The sequence below is a fragment of the Centropristis striata genome, chromosome 21 (genome assembly GCF_030273125.1).
Source record: "Centropristis striata isolate RG_2023a ecotype Rhode Island chromosome 21, C.striata_1.0, whole genome shotgun sequence".
Classification (NCBI taxonomy): domain Eukaryota; kingdom Metazoa; phylum Chordata; class Actinopteri; order Perciformes; family Serranidae; genus Centropristis; species Centropristis striata.
Window position 1 is genome coordinate 20,720,490 of NC_081537.1, and position 14,765 is coordinate 20,735,254.

Below are 14,765 nucleotides of genomic sequence, written 5' to 3' on the forward strand. Positions count from 1 at the left end.
ACACCGTGACGGGGCAACCACAGGTGTGTTAGCATTCAGCCGAGACCGGAGCAAGTTTCAATTGACGATTCTCACGATTGGCATCACAAGAGGTCTAGTTTTACGTTCCTGATAGTATCAGATATTGGCGTCTGAGTGGCTCCGTGTTCAGGAATAGACAGAAGAGTCCACTGTTAACCCTCTATGGCAGCCATTCTCAACCTTGGGGTCCCGACCCCAATTGGGGTCGCGAGATGAGTTCTGGGGGTCGCCAAATCATTTTGGAAAATATATAAATGCTGAGATTTTGTTAGATTTTTAAACTTTGAAATGGGTCAATTTGACCCGCAACATAACATGAGGGTTAAACAATCCAAACTGGCAACTAAAGATACAGTTTGTAAAATACAAATGTGAGTTTTTGGCATTTTTTCTGCAGCAGCCACAGCCCGGTCACCAGCCAATAATTGGCATCGTACGTACCTGGACACCTTCATCAGCAACATTTTCTTTTTTGTTGTGACGTAGAAAAATGATTTAATAATATAGCTGCACATGTTCATTTTCGGGTGGGTAAGAAGGGAGGTAATAGAACTAACAAACCCAGGATTATGAAGCAGGAGACTGATTTTTGTGTCCCATTATTCGAAGTTTTGTCTGGAGTAAAAGTGTTTTTTTAAACCCTGTTATTTTTTACCAAACCTTTAAACAAGTGTTTTAGTGCCTAACCTTAACTGGATTGTCTCAGTATTTTCAGTGTTTAAAACAACAATGTTTTGCTGTTGTCACAATGAGAACTGGTTGCAGTTCATATTCAACACATTTCTGGTTCAAAAGTATAGATAATCAACATTATTTGTGGTTTGCAGAAACACATTTACTCTGGCGACTGGGCCAACAATCACTTTGAATTTTCTCCCCAACCATAATCTCTACTCTTTTCTTTTTGATTTTCACCACAAATCAGCATATAAACAACTTGGATTGCTATCTTCTTGCAGACATCCATTAAAGAACTCCTGTCTGTCACATGGTCTTGAGTCTTTCCAGTATCACTCTGTGCATGTGCTTTGTTGACAGACTCTTCAGGCCTCTACTCAACACACTAACTATAGATAAGCACCTCATATAACCCCACTCCCAAAAATCCAAACAATCCCTTTAATTCAGTTATCAGTGTTACACAAATACATGCTCCTTGATCAAATAAAACACTTGTCACTGCTGTTTAGAAATCTGTCAGTAGTGCGCAGCCTAATTGAATGAAATGAGCAGTGTTTTTATCCGCCCGTCTACCCAGTAGGTGACTCGTGTCAGCTCTAAAGATATGTAGATGACATTAAAGACCGCGTATTGTTCTTGAAGTGCCTTTCTTAATGGACCCTGGAGACAGGCTGTTGATGATGTCACTCTCCCCTGGTGTTGCGTTTGAACTCCCCTCTATGAGGTTGAGCCCCCCGCTGTTTTTGTGAAAATGGCACACAATCCAGACAAGTGGATCTGTCCAAAAAACACACTCGCACTTGACAGAGACATCGATTGATTCATGCTAATCCTGAAGTCTCTGCTGATGAGAGATGTCATCGACCTGTCACAGAGGTCCACAAGTGAAAAGTGTTTGGCTGCAAAGGCAGCGGGGTGTTGGAGACGTGGAGAATCAGGGGTCCATCATGTTGTCTGCGTGACAATCAAACCTGTTATATTTAAAGACAAGAAGCAAACCCCTGAGGAAGGGTCTATCAAAGTGATTGCATTCGCTGTCCGCTGAAGTGATAGCTGTGTGTGTGTTCGTATCTGCAGATGCTCTGTTTGTCTGCGTGTGAAATCATGCCGTAACATCCTATCTGTGTGTCTGTGTTTCATTATACTTTGCCATTTGTTTGTGCGTCTGTATCAAAAGACGGAGCGTGTGTTGTGAGTCAACAAGGTGGATCATTGTTGTCTATCGCTGAAAGATGCCACAGGCGAAGAATAACTGAGGCCACAATAGAGGAATGACGGAAGCGGTAATTAGAATCTCGGCACCATGAAATCCTAATGCAATTACATGCAGTTGTTCCTGCAGAAATCAACAAGAGGATTAAAGTTTAAATGACTCATTTGCAAAGACAAGCAATAAAACAGTCTTCAGCTATGTTATTTGGGTTTGAGGGCATATAATGCAAAATTTATCATGCATTATTAATAAGTCTTATATTAAAAGCAATATATGCAGGCTTTCTGCGCCTCTTGTTACAGAAGGAAGTGGAGCTATTGATTAAACACTTTGTGTTTGACGCATTACGTGTTTGTGCAAAGACTGAGGCAACAGCTGCAGAAAAAGTGTATTTTATTGAGCGTGGCAACAAAATATAACTTTCAGCACATCCTGTTCATATGGACCTCCAAAGTGCTGAATATTCAATAAAGAAGAGATGGAATTAGATAAATAATGTAACATATACAAACGACACATTATGGCATGATATCTTCGAGTGAAATAACACGAAAGTTAGGGAAAGTTTTAGAGAGAAAAAAACTAGCTTTGCAATTTTCAAAGCTTTCCCTTGACCTTTGACCTTCAGATCACTGAATCAAAAGGGGCCACAAGGTTCCACTTGCCCACTTTATACTAATCCAATTCAGTTCAGAGAAAAAAACATGTAGTACAAATGTGTTATTTACATCCATTGTACGTGAATATTTCTGCAAACAGTCTGTGAATTGCATAAATCGGGTAAAAATGAGCTCAGTGTATAAAATGAGCTGCTGTTACCTCTCGGATAATCACAGCCTCATGAAAGTTTACAACCACAAACTAGAGACCTGGAGCATTCAGAGGATGTGCAGCTTTCCTACATATATTGACAATAAAGAGGTTTGTCAGCAGTTTATAGAACAGAAGTGCTGGGCATCAGATCTATGAAAATACAGAAATCAAATAAATCCAACTCTTCCAAAGTTTGTTAAAAACCAAATCACACTATGGATTTCTTTTCTCTGTCGTTCCAAAGCTCTTGGTGTATTGATGTAATATTTTGGAGGGATGTAATTATTTTTATCCATTCCTAAAATAAAAAATGGCAACATTTTGCACCAAATGTGTTGAACTAATGGTCTCAACCCAAAAATTGCTGCAACAACATATGAGACATAATTGAGCATGGAAATGAGCATCATATATTCATATCATAATGCTCTAAAAACCTGTACAGTATACTAATTTTGAATTGATTAATATTACAGGTTTGTGAATATACCAACTGAACACACAGTGCTGAGCTGAATCTCAAATTGATCTTCAGGTTCAAGCTTTGACATATTGTTCACCACTTTTCTGTAGCATCTACTTTGACCTGTTAATTCCCCCTAAAAATCTGCTGTGTAATGTTTAACTTAAGTTCACAGTTTATTAAGCAAAGAGATGTGTGTCTTCTATCAACATGTTTGTTTGGATTAGGAGAAAGAGACAAAACTTAAAAAAAATGTTTAAATTATTTTTTCTATCATACAGCAGAAGGAATATTTGCTCAGCCAGATGGTTCGAGTCATCTAGGAAACTAGAAATACCTTCAGAATAGCAGAAAGTGTTAAACGACCTTCTGGTTTTTCACAGATTGAAGAATATATACATTTTTTGCAAAATCAGATGCTTAGCATGTAATGGCAATGCACATAAGGCACAAACTAGGGACAAATGTGTGTTATGTTGTGAATATGTCATTTGTTGTATTGTTTATATCAGAACAGATGGAAACTTCTGTTAATATTCACTGTGATGCTTCTTTTTTCCGGATGTGTTTATATAATTCAAGCATGTGCACATCGCTACCGGCCAAAAAACCCTTAAAAGCAGCATGTTTCCTGGACTCGCTGCAGGAGGAGTGAAGGAGCTGATAAAATCCTCTCTGACCCGACTTCTTAGCTCTGGTTTAACAAGTGTGAGCTTCTCACCTCTGGTTTCTGTTTCGGGCCCTGGAAAAAAAAAAACCTCACCAGTTCAAATTCATCCCAGTAGTTTCTTGCCAGACAAGTGTTATTTTCATATAAAACATTTTTGGTCTGATTCTGACAGCCTGTGAGGCACTAATTATCTCTCCTGTAATGAGAATATTGATGCCTGTGAGTTTGTTTATGACGTTGTTTTTCTTATATAAATATGTTTTTGTTCCACTTTAACAAGCACACCATGAAGCAATTTTCCACCAGATCAAGCCAGTCAAGAATAGGTGTGTGTGTGTGTGCGCGTGTGTGTCTGGTGTGTGTGTGTGTGTGTGTGTGTGTGCATCTTGTCTACCTGTAAATAATTCCAAAGCCTCATCTCTATCACATCAAATATTTAAGTGGCTCCCAGAGTAATAAAGTTAGGATTGATTAGAGGACGTGCCCCTGCGTCTGGACGCCTGGAGCGGGATGGAACCAATAAGAGAGGTAATTAGAGGAAGAGAAATGGGAGAAAGACCAAGAGGGGGGATGCACTTGTGTCTATCTTTCTGTTGGTATTTGTATTTAACAGATTTACAGTCAAAGGGCAAGCACTCAATTGAACTTCGACACTATTATAAAGCACTCTCATCTCAGCAAGAGAAAGTAAACCAATTAAATCTATGTAAATATCTGAGAATATCCACAGAGAAGTCAGTGTCGTTATTAGATTCAGTGTGTAGGCTTGTGTGCAAACTCAACCTGGCGCTCTATTTCTTTAACAGTGTACTGTACGGAGACTACAAAGGTTTCTACAAAGCACAGGCATGCCATCTAGTGTTAAACTCCAGTAATCAGTCAGTTCAGAGAGGCTGCACATGGAAACAAAGCCACACACAGTGTAAGAGAGGAGTAGGAAGATGTAGAATCCCCTATTCTATGTTCTTCAGCAACCTGAGGCTCCGGAGCCACATGTGGATCTTCAGGTCGTCTACATTGGCTCCCTGTGTCTGCGACAAAATAATTATACGAAATGAATACTGATTTCTTTATATTTTTATTTTTATTTATCATTGGCGTCGGCCCATTGGAATTTAAATGTGCAGCTTATATATGGCATGGCATTAGAAAGTCAATTAAAATGAGCATCATAGCTTACAAAACTTATGAAAGTCTACGGCCTGGTGCCTTAACCTCTACATTTTGTCAACTTCAAGTCTAGTTTTGAGTTTTTCTAGCTAGGCGAGCTTTCGATTCCAAATTTCCTGAGATATTTCTTCGGTGTCCAGCCTCTTTTTTTGCACTTTTTGTACTCTCTGCATTCTTCATATTATTAAATACTCAGTATGGCCTATTAGTCAGGTTGATAGGCTAATTTAGACTTAGTAAGCTGTTTTATCTTTACTGTAAGGCTCAAAATAAGTTTTGCTGCTCCATTATGACTTTTTTTCTCTTGTTTTGGCCAACAATGGCTCTTTTGTTAAAGCTGCAGACCCCTGATATAGAGGAAATATTTGCATGTTTGTTAGATGATGTTGAGGAATAAATGGGCTCATGATGGTTAATGCAGATAAAGTGCCTCTTGTGTTTAGAGCAGTGATCATCAACTGCAGAATAATAGCCTTATAAATTCAGAAAATGTGAGGTGGGAAAAAAATGCATTCTGATATTTAGCATATCTGGCAGAAGTCAGAGCATTTTCTAGTTAAATATCTAGTTATCATTCTGGATTTCACATGTTTTTTAGGAGTCTGACACTGATATAGGGAAATTAAAATTGCATGAATTTAGAAGAAAGTGAAAATATTAAGCAATGATAGGCTAACTAGGCATAAGTACATTATACAGGTGCATCTCAATGAATTAGAATATCATAGAAAAGTTTATTTATGTCAGTAATTAAATTTAAAAAAAGTGGAAATAACACATTATATAGATCCATTACACACAGAATGAAACATGTCATATCTTTATTTATTTAATTCCTTCAAATTATAATGATTATGGCTTACATTTAATGAAGACCTGAATTTCAGTGTCTAAAAAAAATAATAATATTACAAAATACCAATTTTAAAAAGGGTGTTTAATATGGAAATGTTAGCCCCAACCAACTATTGAGTCATATAGATGGACATAATTTTCAGAGGCCATTTGACTTGAACTACTGGAAATGGACTTTTCCATGATATTCTAATTTCATGAGATGCACCTGTAGAGGGAATAATTGCACATTTGTTAGATGATGTTGAGGAATAAGTGGCTCATGGATGGTTAATAATAATAATAATAAAAAAAAGTGCCTCTTGTGTTTAAAGCAGCGATCATCAAATGCAGAATAACCGATTGATGAATTCAGAAAAATGCGTTCTGGCGAAAGAAGACTCAGAGCATTTTCTAGTTAAATATCTAGTTATCATTCTGGATGTCACATGGTTTTTAGGAGTCTGACACTAAGGCAAATAAAAATAGCATGAATTTAGTAAGAAAGTGAAAATATCAAGCAATGATAGGCTGAGGAGGCATCAGTACATTATATTTTATTTATTTGAAAGTTTGGCGCTAACAGTGTCTGGCCCTTGGACAACTGTAGTTGATGACCCCTGGTGTTAAGTAACAAGTTATAGAGTGGGGAACCCTGAATAAACGACAATGAAAGGGTGAGTAGATTAAAATAAATGCAACATGCAAACAGGATGTTATTGGACATTCATTCTGTACATATGTGGGTTTTTATTTTGTTTTTAACTACCACAAACTGGTAGAATTTAGTAAATGGTGCTGATTGATATTATGATGTACAGTACGTCATTAAAACAATATAAAAATGTCTATTGTATGGATTTTTCTATAACTTTGCTGTCATTATTGTAAAAAAAAAAACAGCGAAATTGTGCTATAGCAATATTTATATCATTCAGATGAGACTTTACAATCTGATCCATATATAGGAGTGAACCATGAAGATGCTGTTTTACCAACATTGCATATGCATTATAAAAAACAGGCTTTACCATAAGGTGATTTCATACACAGATTGTTCATTTATTGAATTATCAAAAAGCAAGCTATATGATGAGAAATACCATTATCTAAATATGAAATGACCTGTCCTGGGTAGAAGATTTTTGGAAACTTTGGTTGTGCAAGAAATAGTTGTAAGTGTTTTTTTTTTTGTGGTTTTTATCAACAATGTCAAAGATAACAGAACTTTCCCCAAGCATTTCCAAACCTCCCCAGACAACAAAAACCTTGTTGGGCTGCTGTACAGACACATATAAGCATTTAAAGTAAACATTTAACATTTAAAGTTGGTGTCACTGTAGAAAAGAAAATGATTGTTGCCTTTTAATTACTTGAAGCACTTGTGAACAAATCAACAGCAAGGACACCATTATAATGTTCATTTTTAAGGTTTTCATGCATGGATACATTATGTTCAGTGACTTATCCCAACTAAGCAGTGTGTCATAGGATCCCATACTAACTGAAATGAGGTGCGACTGACATGAAGAGATGGTTGTGAAATGGTTGTGGTGTAATCAAACCCCCCAGAGTTAAATCTTCCAGTTCGGATCAGTTTTCAGAGGAAAGTATGAAACACACGAGTTCTCAGACTTTTTGTTCGAGGGATGTTCTTTGTAGAGAACTTGATCACCTTGTACAGATTTGAACAGCTCCCCAAGCTGGAGAACGGGAACCAACGAGCAGTCCGTTTGTTCCCGTGGAGGCTCCAGAAAGAGGAGGAGCAGCGCTGGAACACCTCGATGTTGACGGCGTACTGACCCGGCGCCCACTGAGACACACACACCAGGGTCACGGAGGAGGCGAAGCCACAGGAGTGAGGAGAGACGCCATGAAACACCGACTCCCCCGGCCTCACAGAAGCCCCCCTCTCCCACACCATGCCAGCCTCCTCTGCCACCCCCATGCCACTGAGGTTACACAGGGCCTGAAGGCACACCTCCTCCAGAGCCTCCTTACCAGGGAAACGGAGCAGGATGGCAACAAGGCGAGGCACCGCACCTTGACGTAGCAACATCTCCTGCAGCTTAGCTGAAGGCGACAGAAGGAGAGAGGCATAGAGAATACAGAGTTTGACCTCAAACTGTGTCAAATGCAACTTCAAATCTAGCAGAGAATGGTAACCACACACATGAATTACAACTAAAAGTATTAAATTACACAATCCACAACATGTTTTTTTGCTTACAGCTGTCATAAGACATGCGTGAGATGGCTCTCGCAGCGTGAAGGAGCAGATCCTGGTCTGGACTCGTCAGCACAGACAGCAAAGCCGTAACCAGACCCGCATCACCAAAACCTTTACAGACAACAGCTGACAGGAAACAAGAAAACTCAATGATTGAACGTAAAACTGCCCAAATGAAAGGACAAAAGGAATGAAGAAAATCAGGCAGGCTTTAAAGGCAGCCAATAGGAAATGCACCTTAGAGGGGAACCTCTGAACCTCACCTACAACGTATGTTTTCTTTAAGAATTCACCAAAAATACATGTTTATCGTAGAAAGTGTAAATTCTGACATTGTCAGAATTTAAACTTTACAACGTCACTTGAACGGATCATAGGTTATGAAAGTTTTGCTTAGAAAAATGAACCAAAACGAAGCTTAAAATTGTGATATTTCTGTTAAAATCCCTTTATTCTACATGCCTCATTTAAAACGTTGCCAAAAATAAACCGTTTGTAATAACTAGATCCTGTTAAACACATTAAATTTTGCTCCTCAGCGACACTGTGAAGCCATGATTGATTATGCTGAGACAAGCGGTCACGTGACAAATATTCACTAAATATCTGTTTACACAGAGCAGAGAGGAGAGGACAGGAGAGGTTGTAAAAATGCATATAGTTCGATATGTGGAAACTTTTTTTTTTTTTTATTTTCCTGACACTTGTTAGCACTTGGATAGTGTTGATTGGATTAATTTCATTTTACTCCATTTAAAAAAAATGATCAGAGAAATTAAAAATGCATTTTTTCTTTTTTCATGATTTATGTCATAACTGTCATTATTCACAAAAGTAATTTTACTTGTTCACACACACGACACTGTAAAAAATAATGTGTTTAATTTATGGTAAAATACCGACAGCTGTGGTTGCCAGAACTTCACCATAAAAATGACAGGGAGTGGATTTTCTAATGTAAATTTAAATGTAAATATCAGCAAAAACTGCAATTTAGACTGTGAAGTCCCTTTATGTTTAGGGTAATTGTGTCCTTGTGACATTTTAAGAAGAAGAAGAAGAAGAAGATAACTTTATTAATCCCACAATGGGGAAATTCAACCTCTGCATTTAACCCATCCTTTTTTTATTTTTTACACACAAGTGAACACACCATGCAAGGAGCAGTGGGCAGCACATTACTGCGCCCAGTATTTTCATTTCTCCATTAATTTTACATGAATACTTTTACAGTAAAACTGTTTTCTACAGTTTTTCAAAAGTTTTGTTCTATTCCTTGATTTACGGTAATTAAAAATGTCTATTACGGTGATATGCAATTTTTTATTTTACGCCCTACTTCTCATGTAATTTGAAAGTGTATTACTGTAATTTCTACACATGTACATTTTTTACAGTGTAGCTATGATTGTCCTGATTCCTCAGAGCTGCAGGACTGAGAGTGCAGTGGTAAAACAAAGCCATAGTCAGTGAAATATAAAAAGGGCACACACAAAAAATGCCTGAAACAGCTTGGGGTTAAATAACAGCTACATATGAAACTATGTCTAAATAAATGGTAGACAAAGAGATATATGTGTATAACAATCTTACATTCCCTGGCGAGTTCGGCCACCAGTTTTGCGGTGAGCAGAGTGAGCGGCCCTCTGCTCCTCAGGGACAGGGCCAGGATGGGCAGGATCCCACTGATCACCACCTGCTCAGGAGCGCCTTTGTCTGTACACAAGCGGTAGCACACATGTAAACACAGCAGTGATACAAATACACAGTAAACACAACGCAATTACTATAAGGCCGAATACATTTCGGCTTAAAGATGAAGTTTCATAACAAGCTTTTAAAATCGATTTGTTCCTTTTAATCGTTGAGCAGAAAGCCACAGAATTCTGTTTCAGGCTTCCTTTCATCGTGATCTCTCTGACCCGTCTTTACCTCCTCTCTCTCTATCCCCCTGTTGCTCTCTTGCTCTGAGACACAAATACAGCTTAGCGTCTCCCGAGGACTTATAACTGTCATACACCTGATCCCTTCACAGCCTCTCAACCCCCGGCTCCCCGTCCCTCACCGGTGTGCTTTTTGCTGCAGGTTTTATCGCTCCAAACGAGAAGCTGTACGATATAGCTGCCACTAGCAGTGGGAGGCATTATGTCTTAAGGTATGGGAAGACATAAATATGTAAATTGCATGTGGCAGAAGGAGTGCCTGCATTTTTGCAATTCAAATCGCATCAAATGAAAGAGAAAATAACCCTGAAACTCATCATTATACCAAACCTTGACACGTCTGATCTATGTAATGTCGTCTAGCAGTTCGTGTTATGAGGCTGGAGGGAAAGCAGAGCCTGAAATCATATATTTCAATTAAAATCGAGATATTCCAGTGTAAAACAGTGTAAATGAATTCACTCTTCTCCTTAATGTTGGTCAGCACTGTGTTCAGATGTGGTTTCAGTTCGTCTGCGATCAGCTCCAAACCAAGGACTCTGATGGCTCCTAGTGCATAGTTCAGGTTTTCTGTGGGGAGATGAGGGAAAACAGAGAGATGGTGAGAGAGTCATAAAATGTGGTCAGCAGATATGCATGCTGTATGGGAGTGTAGGATATCTGAAAGTCATTATAGTTAGAGGTGTGAATCCTCAGAGGCCCCACAATAAGGTTTTATCCCGACATGATACCATATTATTGCAATTTTAAGCATTTTGCGATATGATGAGTATTGCGATACAATATATTGTAACTGTTTAACTGCATTTTGTGTCCACAAAATTAAATTCAATCAAGAATTGTTTTGTCAAATAAGAGAATAATTCTCAGTCTATTCATTTCACGTCAGTCTTTTTATTTCTCCACACTGAGAGTCAAACCCACAGACTGACCAACAAAGTATTCAGTCAAACTGAATTTAACTGATATCAAACATGTATGGCAGCAACAACTGCAGCATTTTATCAAACTTTCCTCCCCTTAAAGCTTCACTGCTCTGAATGTATTTGAATGAAATATAAAAAAGCCTAATTTTGCAGCGTTATTTCAACAACTTCACGACAGTATATCCTGACACACACGGTGCCTATAGATTCCTTAGATATTCTACTTTTATATGATATCAGTCTCCACTATATTCCTAAAAGTGAGCTCACTATGGCCTCCGGAAAAGAAAAAACGGCGCCCCCCACCCAATTCAAATTGGAGTTGTGTGAGAAAGAAGCAGGCCTGCTCAAAAAACATGAAAAAGCATTTTATTTGCAAATTATTTGACAACCATCTATCAGTCTCTGGTCTTTGGGTCTAAACCCAAAAAGTTTTGTAAGGCTATAATAAGCATGCTTACATGTTAATGTTTAGCAGGAATAATGCCTGTAATTTTTATCCTCTTAGTTTAGTTAATTAGCATTAAACAAGCAGTAGTTACATTGTTTAACCTTATGGTTTAAAGCTCCAGATAAACAGTTAAGGGATCGCTAAATGTATTAGGAAATCTCAAGGGAAACATGAAAATCTGTATGTCATTTCATTGCAATCCATCCAATAGTTTTTGAGACATTTCACTAAGAAACCTCAAATTAATTAGTTAATATCCTGGTAGCACCAGAGGAAATGTCAGGGGATCAAAGGTTTGATCCTGTTGGGACCACACATTTCTGTGCAAGGATTTGTTTTTTTGTGAAGTTATTTCAGTTGAGACAGTGACTGACTGACCAACCAGAACCTTACAAGTATCAGCCCTCATCACACTGAACTGGTGGTTCTAGGTTTATAACTCTACCAACAGGGTCTCTGGTTCACAAACTGTCAAGAGAATGCTCCAAGTAGAACTCTACTAACCTTATTTGACTGTGGCACTTAGATTAATTTACTCATGGAAATTAAAACATCATTAAAGCGGAGTTGCAGCACCACTCAGGAGATAATAAACAGCTGGCAGTGAGCTGCTGCCCACAACAATTTCACCCTGCCGACCTGAGCAGCTTTATGGTGAGTGCTTCGGTCAAGGACACTTTACAGCGAGCACTCTTCTGCTCCGACTGTCTGTTCAAATATTAAACCCTCTGGTGTCTAAACTGATTCTTTTAAATGGTCCTTCAATAGACTTGTACAGAGGTCAGTGACACACAGTGATTAGTAGTAATTACTGTACTTCCACTCCTTAATTCAGACAATTTACTGAAGACACAAACATGAGGAGGAATACTGGGAAGCTTTAATAGTAGATTTGCATTTTTTTAAAAGCCAATTTACAACAAATAATGTATAATTCACATGATATATATGTGTAATATTTTTCTCCTACCGTTCCCGGCAGAATAAAAAAAAAAAAGTATTTTAAATGCTGATAAAGAACCGATTTAAGACTTAACATTCTGCATACTTGCCTTGTCCCAAGGGTAAAACAATGACTATTAATAAATCTATAAAATAAAGCAGTTTCATTGAATTACAAGCCCCAAATCTTATTGATGCATAAGAGGATGTTTCTTTATGAAAAATATCGTTGTGTTAAAGACGGAAAACCCTGATATTCACAAAGACAAACTTGAACTTCTTTGGTGTTATAGTTATATGGTCTTATATACAGTACAATAAGGAAATTGGCTACAAAATACTCATCTTCTCCCACTCTTTTGAATCATCGCCCCCAACCACAAGGTGTGTAAACAACAGTTTTAATCAAGTAAGATTTAAGCGTGCAAAACTGCACAATGATGTAAAACACTGCACTATTGATGATCATTGTGATGGACGACACAACTCAAGCAGGTTTCATTTTGCACATTGATTTTTTCCATACTGTCAAGACATGAATGGGGAAACAATGGCTGCCTGAAATGGTAGAAACAATACATAAACGTTTTGCAGATTATCCTCAAATGCATTCCTGATAGTTTTAGATTTGTTTAACTCTTTAATAAACATTTTTTACTTGAAGAATTACATATGCATGGTTGTTGAAGAATTCAAAAGAGTCTCTTCACTAGCTGTGAAACAACCTGGTCTCACAGGAATCTGTGAAATAGCCACGGATTCGCTTAACTCAAAATCCGTGAAATAGTCACGGAATCACTCAAATTTCCGTGAAACTGACACGGATTTCACTACAATGCAAGTTAATGACAGTCATATCCCGTGGCTATTCCAACATACAAAGTGATTATGTACATTCACTGAGTGAATATTTAGAAAATAAAACATATATTTCTCGCTAGAAATGTGATCAAAATCCATTTTCATGCAGAAACTAAGTCAAAATATTGATTTTTTCACTAAAAATGAGAGAACTGTCTGCCATGTTTTTTGTTCTGACCGCCGGGACCTTAAAAGTCACGTGACTTGGAACAAACCAATAGGAAAAAATATCCAAGGAATAGCCACGGGATATGACTGTCATTAACTTGCATTGTAGCGAAATCCGTGTCAGTTTCACGGAAATTTGAGTTATTCCGTGACTATTCCACGGATTTTGAGTTAAGCGAATCCGTGGCTATTTCACGGATTCCTTTGAGACCAGGTTCCTGTGAAAATGTGTCTGTATACAAACATTTGCTCCCATCAAAAACTACTACAGGACAGTTAACCCTTAACCTGTCTAATTAAGCAGCTCAGGGGCCAACAGTATTACAGTCTGGTTGCACGAAAAGGTCACGTGTGAGAAGCATGAGCGTTCCTAAAAACAAAAGTGTGTAGCTTCTGTGAATGAAAAAAAGCTATTACAACCCAATTAACATCAAAGCAAACTTCCCAAACCTACTGACAACCAACTTCACATCAGTGTAAAACTCTGACCATGTTACTATAGTACTCACCGTTGGGTGTGCAGGGCTGTAGCCGACTGGATCTGCGTTTATTCCTGTGGGATCGAGCGTAAGTGTACATGAGTGGCACATTGGGGTGTCCCATTCTGCTCCGAGCAACAGCTGGCTGAAACGTCCTCAGGTTGACATCTTCATGCAGACAACACTGCACCTTATTCTCCTTTCTCCAGATTGTTCTTTTAGTGCCATTAGCTGCCACTCTGAGGAAACCTACTTCACTTCACTTTAAACCTGCTTTAACCCATCTCGCAGTGTTGTTTGTGCAGAATTAAATAGCTGTCGTTTTTTTTGTAAAGGCCTGTCGTGTTTGTCTTGCCTGTACTCCAGCTGGCTGTGTCTCCTCTCAGGGTTAATACAGAGCAAATCCTCACTAAAGCTGTTCTCTCTCCCCCTCCCTGAGTGGCTGTGGGTGCACTGAAGGTATTAGCACTTGGCTGACTCTGCTGCATGTGTTCTTACCGCCCTAAAATCTCCCACAATGCATAGCAGCTTCTAGAAAATCTCAGCCAAAACAACAACACAGATAGGTGTGCACCTGGCACCTGTTTTTGTACACAGGTGTATTATTAGATGGCATTTTTTCCTTGTGCCTGATGTTTAAATGATCATTCGTTACATCATCATAATATTTGAACGACTGAACATGACTTCTGGTATTTTCTTCTCTTGGGAGCTCATACTTTTTTAATGCACTTGTCAATTTTGAGGTTTTTGGCTATTTTTCTTCCATAACATGTCTTTTTTCAGAATTGTGGGAAGAAAACATCCAAAAACTAACATTTAGGTGTATATTTTACTATATTTGATCCATTTGCACCTGTAGATTTATCCTAAATTCACTAAAAATTTGCTTTCTCTTGC

General features: G+C 38.2%; 1 protein-coding gene across 1 annotated transcript; it reads right to left on the reverse strand.

Moving 5' to 3' along the window:
• Positions 1–7,428: 7,428 nt before the first annotated feature.
• On the reverse strand, positions 7,429–13,965 carry si:dkey-21e13.3 (uncharacterized protein LOC100150043 homolog). Its single transcript, XM_059325244.1, has 5 exons — positions 13,896–13,965; positions 10,501–10,608; positions 9,689–9,811; positions 8,096–8,221; positions 7,429–7,938 (listed from the first exon to the last, which is right to left on the reverse strand). Exons 1-5 carry the CDS (start codon positions 13,963–13,965, stop codon positions 7,466–7,468), a joined length of 900 nt encoding a protein of 299 aa, XP_059181227.1. The 3' UTR covers positions 7,429–7,465.
• Between the last annotated feature and the right edge of the window lie 800 nt (positions 13,966–14,765).

What these genes read in the sequence shown, in the direction of transcription:
- si:dkey-21e13.3 (XM_059325244.1), bottom strand. Translation starts at nt 13,965, where the DNA reads ATGTACACTTACGCTCGATCCCACAGGAATAAACGCAGATCCAGTCGG. An exon ending in GGCCGAACTCGCCAGGGAAT is followed by an intron (nt 8,222 to 9,688) that starts GTAAGATTGTTA and finishes GTTTCCTGTCAG; the next exon opens with CTGTTGTCTGTAAAGGTTTT. An exon ending in ACGCATGTCTTATGACAGCT is followed by an intron (nt 7,939 to 8,095) that starts GTAAGCAAAAAA and finishes TGTCGCCTTCAG; the next exon opens with CTAAGCTGCAGGAGATGTTG.